Source organism: Pygoscelis adeliae, unplaced genomic scaffold, assembly GCF_000699105.1.
Source record: "Pygoscelis adeliae isolate BGI_AS28 unplaced genomic scaffold, ASM69910v1 Scaffold174, whole genome shotgun sequence".
NCBI lineage: Eukaryota > Metazoa > Chordata > Aves > Sphenisciformes > Spheniscidae > Pygoscelis > Pygoscelis adeliae.
Genome location: NW_008824676.1, coordinates 1422457 through 1432314, shown reverse-complemented (window position 1 = coordinate 1432314; position 9858 = coordinate 1422457). Strand labels below are relative to the sequence as shown.

The 9858-nt window shown below is 48.3% G+C and overlaps 1 protein-coding gene across 1 annotated transcript; it reads right to left on the bottom strand.

Annotated features, from left to right (window-relative positions):
- Positions 1-2842: 2842 nt before the first annotated feature.
- On the bottom strand, positions 2843-7542 carry CCDC68 (coiled-coil domain containing 68). The gene is made up of 7 exons (XM_009323117.1): positions 7480-7542; positions 6782-6907; positions 6361-6489; positions 5144-5226; positions 4161-4266; positions 3221-3304; positions 2843-2923 (listed from the first exon to the last, which is right to left on the bottom strand). Exons 1-7 carry the CDS (start codon positions 7540-7542, stop codon positions 2843-2845), a joined length of 672 nt encoding a protein of 223 aa, XP_009321392.1.
- Positions 7543-9858: the final 2316 nt, after the last annotated feature.

Sequence of the window (9858 nt, the reverse complement as noted above, 5' to 3'; positions counted from 1 at the left end):
TTGTGGGTTGTGGGTTGTGGGTTGTGGGATAAGTTTTGTGGGTTTTTTTTTTCCCCAGAGGATGCTGTTGACTTGGGACTGTTCTCTTTGATGCTGGGCAGATCTGTTTCTAATTTATTGTTATTATTTCTGTCTAAACTAGTTAAAGGCAACAGAGGAAATGATTCTTTGCTATGTGCTTTTGTTCCATACGGTTACCTAGTTAAAACATAACTTTAGAAAGTAGACCCTAAAGTTGTCCATCCTCATCGTGCAATAGGGCTTAATGGACAAACTGTATATTAGAAGCAGCCTGTTGTATCTTACTCAACTTACTTATGGAAGTTAAATGGTTCTTCTTTGGTTTTGTTAAGGTATCTTTCACCTTCCAGATAAACACTAAGCATCCTGTATCAATTACCTTTTAAGTGTTTCCTTCTGTTATGCTACTGTAAGCATGTTTTACGTTTGTCTTCAACAGATCTGTGCTATGCCTAGTGCTATGAGTGTGATTGAAACTATCTTGAACACAAATAGTATTTTTTATTATAGATGCCCCTCGACTGGACCGTGGTGCTTGCTTACCGATGTTAATGTCACTCTGTTGTACCAAAGTACCCGTGGCTTCAAAACATACTGTCAGCTGATTCACTGGTGTCTGGGTTTGTGTAATACAGCTGAGGAATGTATCCTGTGACTCAGTTTCTGCACTGTTATTTTCAGAATAAAAGTACATTTTTAAATCTGGTGTCTCAGCTGGTTTGGGGGGAAGCGGAGGCTTCTCCCTAAGAGGTACAGCCTAGTTATGCAGCATTAGCAACCTGGCAGGTTGGAGACCAGGGAAGAAGAGGCAGGGCTTTTCAGGCTGGCCGAGGGTTGCTCGGGGTGCGTTTGCAAACCTGGCCGTGGGTCAGCACCCACGGCACCCTGACTTCAAGTTGAGCTCCGTTTCTCCCGAGGGAGAGGGCTGGGTGAGCACTGACCACCCGCTCCTTGCCCTCACTTGGCAGGGAAATGGCACAATTTACAGAGCTCACCCTCTTAAATGGTGACGAAGTAAGCATAACCTGGCAGGCTGTGGACTGCGCTGCCCGCTCCCGCGGTGCCTGCCAAAACACACAGCCTGCCTCACCCCGGTGTTAAACAGGTGCCAAGCTTTAATTTGCACCTGAACCGAGTTAATCCCCGGGTGACACCATGTATGAATAATGTATCTAAAGTTAGATAAAGCTGAAAGGTATTAAGTTTCAGTTTGTTCCTTTTCTTCCCTAAGGATCAACACTTCCCCCCCCAGTGCTGCTCTGCCTGCACAGCAGGGATTAGAAGACAGAGCAGGGGCACGGCCGTTCTCGGGTTCCTTCTGTCCCACAGTGCAGAGGTAAACGTGAGTGTGCAAAGCCGCTGTCACTCCCCTGGGGACACTGTTTAGCTCCCGAGGCGTGCCCCATCTCTCAAACGGGATTGCTGACCACCGTAGCACCTCTCCCACTTTAGGGAGGAGAAAAAACAGCCCTCACCCCTGCAGCAGCAGGGATTTCGGCCAGAGCAAAGGCTCAAGGAGGAACTTCACACTCCCGCTGACGCGGGCAGAAAACCTACCATTTGCCATGGAAAGTTTTCAGGAAAGCAAGAGCCGGGTTAACCCAGAAAGAGATCCGCTCACTCCTTGCCCGAGGACACTGCAACATTACGGTGCTGCTACGCCTAAAATATGCTGTGCCCGCGGGGTCGAACGCTGGAGGAGACCTGAGCCCCCCTGAAAGGGCAGGGCCACCGCTCCACCTCCACCCTGTGCTCCAACAGCAGGCGGGAAAGCGGCGACTGTAACAACGTACCAGGTAGCCAAAGGTTTATTTTATAATCTTACCTAAATAAGAATTGCGGTTAAACTGAGTCTCTGCTGCAGTCTGTGTAGGTAGGAGCCCCTTCATGCAGGCAGGTGCCCGCTGCTGCCCGCACCAGGGCAGGCGCAGAGCTGGTCCGGCGATGCAGCGTCCCCCAGGTATGGCCAGGGCTGCCTTTGCCGTCTGGGCTGTGCGGGCATTCACGAGCTCACCGCCTCTCTTGTCGGCTCTCACCTTGCTTCCAGGTTTGTTCTTGCAAGTGCAGCTCTGCAGCACTGCTTCTGCACGACGTGTCGTAGAGAGACAGCACGTGCTGAAGGTGCTTTGCAGTAACGAGGAGGCCATAGGAGTTACAGGTTGCAACACACAGAAAAAGTCCTTCTGGCGAAGGTAGGAGACAAACATCCAGTCATTCCTTTAGCTCTCTTGCTTCCTTAGCCTGGTGAGCATCAGGTAAGGGGATGCTCCAAAAACTCGCGGGGCGCTGCAGAGTGAAGCACAAGAAGGTAGAGATCACTCAGACACCCTCACCTGCCCAAGCCAGCCTTAAACCCACCACAACCGCCTATTAAATAAGTCAGAGGTTTATAACTATGGCCCTGGATATGGAGAAGCTGACTTCAAAGGCCCGTTCAGCTAACTGAGAGCAGAAACTTGCATCCAGATCTACTACAGCAAAGGGCTGCATCCCCCAGAAAAGGCTCCCATTCAGTCTTGAACGGATGTACAAGGTTCTGCAGATGCCCTTGGTTGATGTGCTGAGCGTGCCCCAGCCGAGCTGGACGGCTGCGTGGGAGTCAGGACTCGGGGTACCACCATCACACCATCAGCTACTATGTCTGAAGCAGAGCTTGTGTTTTTCCTCCCCTTTACAAGGAAGATAATCTCTGCCGGATGAAATTTGGTTGCTCCCAGCAAGGCCTGACTCGGCTCACTCAAAGCCCTGCAGGGACACCAGAGGTAGCTTGTGAGAAGGGTGGGCTCAGCCGTTCCCGTGCCCTGTGGTACTCCCGGGGTGCTTACTCTGTCCAGACAGCTTTTGAAACTTTAGTCTTGGACTGGCCAGACCAGAACTCCACTCTGTCTTTCAGTTCTTTATTCTGCAAGGAAAAAGTAAAACAAACCCCTCTCAGCATAACACAGCAGACGAGAGACAAGCCTGGATGCCAGCTAGGCCCTGCCGCTCCTTCCGAAAGGTTTTTAGGGGGCTTGAGGGGGCTTTTTGTGTTTGGGTTTGGTTTTTTTTTTTTTTAAATGAAGTGAAGGATGCAGTGCAAAGAAACACCCCCCAAACAGTGTCGTACTGACAGAAGCCCAGCAGCGTCAAGGACCCCCTGATCGTAGAGAACTACTTTTGCTCTCTCCCTTCAATATATCTTTTTACTTTCCGACCTTACCTGCGCTTCCAGTGCGGTCAGCTTCTCTGTCAGGTTTTCTATTTTTTTATCTTGGCTTCTGATTTCGTTGTTCAGTTCCTCTGCCTGAGAATTAGGAAATAAAGTTTGTAAGAGATTTGAAACCTTAATACATCAAGAACATCTGTGTCGAACAAAACCACGGAGTTAAACGTCTCACCGTACCAGGGGAATCGCAGACCATTCAACTCCCTAGTCTTTTACCACAGAAGAACTCAAACTAATTGATTAAATGATTTATAAAACAATTTCTCAACATACAGTATCGCGTTTTCCTTAGGATAACAAGTCTACCTCTTGTTGGCACGTACAGAAACCTGATTACGAAAGCTAATTAGTGCAGGGCCTTGCCTTAGCTGGATGGGAAAAGGCAAGCACGTGTCCTGCGAGGGGAGTACAGCGGGTGTTCATACGTACAAAAGCAGTCGGTAGGTGAAACAGCTCACGTTTTATCGTGACTTTAGGAAGCAGGCTGACTGGTTTGAATTTTGTTGTAGTCTTTTTAGGATGTCGGCCTGTTGGCTTTGCTCCTGGGAGCAGCTTCACTGACTTCATGTGACACCAGCTGCAGGGTGGGCGCCTCAGGCAGAGCATCCCTGGGTCAGCCAGGTCCCCCCGGGAGCACGGCATGGAGCAGGGAGCCAGGTCACCCCCGGGAGCGCTCTAGGAAAACTCGGGGGTCTGCCTGAAATCACTGACTCCACCACAATAATCCCATTTTTACAGTGATGCCATTTCCATCTTAACGTTGAAATGTGTATGGATGTCTGAATGCGGGGTGCACAAAACCAGGCACAGCGTGGCCAGCAAGCTGCTTGTCCCCAGAACGCCTGCTTAAGACAAGAGCCCAGAGCCCAGCGTCTCCCGTTTCTCTTCCCAACCGCTGAAGACCTGCCCGGTGGGACAGCCGCACCAGCCTGACCTCCTGTATCACGCCGCGCAGGCCGTGGTGCTGCGCCCGGATCACGCGCTGCAGGTGGCAGATCTGCTCCTGCAGGGTGGAAATCTGCCTCTGGAGATCCAGGCACCTGCGGGCGAGAGCAGAAGCACCCCGGGTTCAATCCCCAGGGATCACTGACCCACCCAGCCGCTTTCCCACCCCGGGGTCAGCTCAAGAGCTTGTTGCTAGCAAGGATGTTCCTGAGGATACATGGCTGTAATTCATACAGAACTACATATATAAAGGGTTCCTTATTGAGCAGGACAAATAAAACCATAGTTTGAGACATATTTTGCCTGGTAGGACCGCCCTTACTAGCTGCTGATAAGTAAATTCATAAATAATCATAGAATCATTAAGGTTGGAAGAGACCTCCAAGATCATCGAGTCCAACCGTCAACCCAACACCACCATGCCCACTAAACCATGTCCCTAAGCGCCTCATCTACCCGTCTTTTAAATACTTCCAGGGATGGTGACTCAACCACTGCCCTGGGCAGCCTCTTCCAATGTTTAACCACTCTTTCAGTAAAGACATTTTTCCTCACATCCAATCTAAACCTCCCCTGGTGCAACTTGCGGCCATTTCCTCTCGTCCTTTCGCCAGTTACTTGGGAGAAGAAGGCTTTTGCCTTACCTACTGCATGCACAATGTCACCAAAGCAGCATCGACTCCACACAAGAACGGGGAAAGGGAAGTAATGGGAAAGGGAATTTCCGCATGCAAGGCGGAAGGACAAGTACTAGGAATTCGAGTAGAATCAACATCTAAGAGCTGTAGGACATCAACATCTGTCTTGGCTTCTTCAAGCAATCACGGTAAATCAGGTTTTGAACCAGTTGCTTTTGTCTTGAATAATTTTACTACCAGAAGGAACTTGAGCAACTGATTGTCTGGTACTCTACATGAAATAATCCCCCAGAAAGACAGACAGACAGACACTTTATCGCATGCATTTAATCACCGTTTGCTGTCTTCATTCCTTGACATCATCTGTTGAAGCATCTTTTCAAACGACATTTTCTTCTCTGTCAGAGTTTTCTTTTCCTAAGGAAACAATTCAAGTTATGTAAAAACTATATTACCTTTCCTGTCATTCAATTAGCAAGAGAAGTTTGGCTGTACCTTCAACGGTTCCACTCAGTGTCTGAAAACAGACAGAATTCAGCAATAACCACCCACATCAACCTGCGCCAACATCAGCTGGAGATACAAACCAGCCTGACCTCTCTGAATCGAATCCGGAAGGGATGACAGTACCGATTTACCACGAGAAAAGTCCAAACTCTCTTAAAATAGCAGTTCTCTCCTTTACTTAATTAGCAAAATCCTTAGGTCTTGTGAGAGTCCATGCTCAGCGGCCACGGGATTCTGCGTTACTGCTACGTCCACCTCTCAAAACCTTGTCCACAGAGGGAAAAATCTGAACAAAACTGATACCGAAACTCTTAGTATCAGAAGGATCACCTGCATGTGATGGGGGTGGAAATACACTCATTGACCCCGTGTTTACAGTAATCCCAGGACAGGAAAAACTTAGTTTTGGAACGGCACTTCTACGGGAGTAGTTCCCACTGCTACCGAGCGCGTACATCAGAAAAACGATGCACGGTGCCATCGCTTCTTCCAACACAACTACCACCACCAAAGAAAATTCACAATAAAGGAGAAGAAATTTCCGGCAAGTTTCTGTGCACGCCGTCACCGGATTGCTACAGCAGCCACTTGCCTGCCCAGGATTTCGGATACTTACAGTGGCATTTTCCTGAGTTAAGAAGGAGCGGTTTTTAGTGCTAGCATGGCTACGTTTTAATTTCAGATGCTGGAAGTACGCCGATGGGGGAAGGTGAAAGAGCAACTATTCAGGAGTAGAAATCATTAATAGCTACAAATTAAGACTTCTCCCTGATGCTCTACAGTTTTTAAGCAAGTTCTGAAATAACTGAAAGAGGGACCTCAAATTGCACCTTTTATTTATAGTTACAGCTAAAGGTTCTCTATTTGGTGTAACGTGGCAGAAGCCTTTTTAGTCCCAACTCTAACAGCGAACGTGCCCCAGACCCTGAAAGCGATTAACTACTCTTCCCAAGCGCCAGCACTCCCAGGGCAGGTTCCTCACCTGCGCTGACGCCCAGTGCTAGGACGGACAGACGGACGGACACGAGGAGTGGGTGGACATACCTCCTCCATCCTTTGCACGCGCTTCTCCATCTCTGCGATGCGGGTACATTTTTCCCTGACGTCTCCAGCAAGGCGGCTGCCGTTTTCTGAGCTTTGCCGGAGCTTCTCTTCTTCTTGTAGATTGAAGGCCTGGGACCAAGAAGGGCATTAATGCGGGCGTCCAGGGAGCTGGTGAGCGCAGCAGACGGACAGAGATGGGGCTCAAGGAATTTTGAGCCAACTCTACCAACCCAATTCCAAGAATCGGGAATAAAACCAAAATAATTTTTCTTTTAATTTTCCTATTTAACTACCCCACTGCACTAGCAGGAGAGACGCAGTAGCTCTTAGGTCAAAGTTTGCAGCACAGAGAGCCGGAGCCCACGTAAATATTTTGATAGTGAAGAGGATGGTCATGCCCACGCGTGGGAGAGATTTGTACCTGTATTTGCTTCTTCTCATTCTCATGACTTTTTTTCAGTTCTTCTGACCGAGTCTGGTAATTCTCATACAGCTTCTGGGAGGCAGATCTGAGAGCCTGTACACCCGCTTCTCTCGTGGCTTCCAGCTAGAAAGAGTGATTGTACGATACAGCGCTTTAAAAACGTGATGTTATAATAGCATGCCAAAAAATAAGCCCTCTACACAAGACCAAATTTCAGCATTTACCCTTGTAAAAAAAAAAAAAAAAAGAAAGGAATCCTAAACACCTGCGGGCAGTATCTGACAGGCGTTTTGGTTTCCAAATAAAGGTAGATGTATTCAGTATTGAGCCACCCCCCCGTGACAAACAGAGGCTGATGGTTTAAAAGGAGAGATGCGCTTCCAACTGCTCGGTAGTACATCTGCTGTCAACTACCAACAGAGCTGACTGGGCTGTCTCACTAGCCACAAGCGGGATGTGTCCCCAGAAGTGGATTTCGACATGAATTTTGTTGCCTGCTGGAATGCAAGAGTTTGCAGCAGGTGGGAAGCGAAGCGGAGTCTGCCCCTTCCCCGAAGGAAAGGCTCCGGTGCAGGATCGCTGAGCAGGCACCGTGCTGCAGCAGCCGGGACCCAACTCTGACTAACTGGGCTGCAAGGCACACATATTTGTCTGAAATCTTAAAAAAAAACCCAAAAACAAAACCCTGAACGCACCTTGACCTTCAGCACTTGGTTTTCCCTGCTCACCAGCAGCAGCTGCTCTTCTGTTTCCTTCATCGTCCTTGCAACGGGACTGCAGCTCCAGCTACAGCCGCTGTTCTGCGACCCCACTTTAGTGCCCAAGACTTGAGGAAGCTGCTAAAGGAAATGCACATGGAAATTATTTTTAAAATAACAGAGAAACAGCTTGAGCAATCAATCTGACTCCAAAAGACCTGGCTCCTTATAAACACCCCTCCCCGACTCGTGCAGGGAGCACGGGGCAGACGACAGGCAGCTCTCCGGAGAGCCGGGTCCGAGCTGCTCACGGGGCAGCAGCCAGCACAGCTCCTTCACCTCCACGAAATTAACTGAAATTAAAATGTTCTGCTTGTTCAGCTCTCCAGGGCTTTACACTGGAAAGCATTTGCATGTCGATTCTGATAAATAGCTCTCTTCCACTCTCTACAGTGTTATTCCACAGGTAAAAGATTAATTAGCTTTTAGAGTATTGCAGCATATGTTGCATTGTAGGTGAGGCTGCATAAATGCATGTGAGTAAATGTTGTCCAACACTTCCCATTACAAGAGCTACTTCTTACTCCAGCATATTTTAACTGTTTGGACGCAACATTTCCAAACCTGTTTGCTTCCTAGGGGCTGCCTCTTTGCTCAAAGCCACTTGCCTAAAGTGGTTCTAAGTTGCTTAAACCACTTTTTTTTCCCCTACAGGTGTTCACAAGTGCGTGCTCAGTGCTTGCCTCCTGTCTGTTTTGAGAGCGGGTACGTGCAAGGAACACGACCTGCAATCGGTCAGATTTATGCCAGAACGCACCGGCATTTATACGGCCTTTCTTACGTTACGCCAAGTTCATTTGTTAAAAATAAACTACTACAAACAAAGGGCAGTCTGTACTTTTTAAAGGGTTTAAACCATAAATCACTTTCTTATCACTACAGAGGCTTTTCTTCAACCTCATCCCTCAACTGAACAGAGAAAGGAGTAAGCATTTTTTAAAAAGAACTTTTTGTGATCGATTAGTTCTTAATTAGCCATGTTTCAGCCCGCTGATCCTTCCTCTCCCTCATTCCACAGTGCTCTCCTGGGCTCAGCTGGGATGCAGAAAAACTGCCTTTGCATACTATCATCACCATGCTCTGCTGCTTAGAGCAAAGAAATAAGATATCAGATCTACTAGGCTGAGTCTCACTGCTCACAAGATCTCCTGGGGGGGCGGCGGGGGGAGAAGCACGTCCTATCTATTCGTGGTGGTGTCAGCATCAGGCAGTGCACCGCTTCCCAGGCCCTTCGTGACTTGGTGTCACCACCACAGAATATAATTTTTTTTCCTCGGTATTTGCTTCATGTAAATGATTTTGGATTATGAGATGCTTAAGAATTCATCACAAAATTGTTGAAGTTACAGCACTGTTCTGCAACTTCATAAATTTAATTGTAAAGGGAAGGAAGAAATCTTCTCTTTTTTTTTTTAACTTAAATCAAAAGTTTGAGGTCTTCTCTTCTGTCACTACACACATTAAAGGCATTCATTAAACTCCGTTCTTCCTGCATTTCCTCTGGCATTCAGGAAAGGAACATCTCAAGACTATTTCGCACGTCTCAGAACTACAGTGCGCTGTGCTCTCCAAGGCGCTCTCGGTTTTGCTGACTGACACCTCCAGGATCCGTCTGTCCCACAGGTCATCCTCCACCTCCCGAGGTGCTGGTCCTCCAGGTACCCCAGACCAATACTTCTGCTTCAGATAAGGCTGCTCCAGAGCTTCCTCGTCTCTTCCAGGGACCAAGCCCAGCCGTACAACTCAGCTCAGCACTGATGCTATAGAGCAAACGGCTTCGAAGAAACACTTGCAGGTATATTAGTACATACCACCAGCACGGTGTTCAAACTGTCCAGCAGCTTGAACAGCAGCTTTAGATACATGTATTTTTTTTATGCATCATATCTCACATTGTTGTTTTTAAAGTATAATTCATCCCTCCTGCAGTTTCTAACTGCTTAGTCACCATCTTTGTATGCATAGCAAGCAAAGAAGCTCCAACTGCGTGTTCATTCACGCTCTTTTCCATCTCCCCATCTTTTTCCGCAGGACAGCAAATTCTTGATAAACCTCCGATGGACCCAGGACAATCATTAGCCCAATATCAATCTGCTTATCAGCCACACTATCAGCCACCCTTTCACTTCAGCTGCAAAGCTGGGACTTCACGCTGTGGACGTGCTTACCTCCGCCGCAGCTCACAGACGTTCCCTAGTGCTGTGCTGCTGACCACGGTCAGGCTCCCGCGTCCTTCTCCTCGCATCTCCCAGCAAACAGCCCCAGCTCTGCCGCTGAAGAGCGGCGACTTCGGGTGGGGACACGCACTTAAGCGTC

What these genes read in the sequence shown, in the direction of transcription:
- CCDC68 (XM_009323117.1), bottom strand. Translation starts at nt 7,542, where the DNA reads ATGAAGGAAACAGAAGAGCAGCTGCTGCTGGTGAGCAGGGAAAACCAA. An exon ending in ACCAAGTGCTGAAGGTCAAG is followed by an intron (nt 6,908 to 7,479) that starts GTGCGTTCAGGG and finishes CACTCTTTCTAG; the next exon opens with CTGGAAGCCACGAGAGAAGC. An exon ending in AGGAATGAAGACAGCAAACG is followed by an intron (nt 4,267 to 5,143) that starts GTGATTAAATGC and finishes TCTCGCCCGCAG; the next exon opens with GTGCCTGGATCTCCAGAGGC.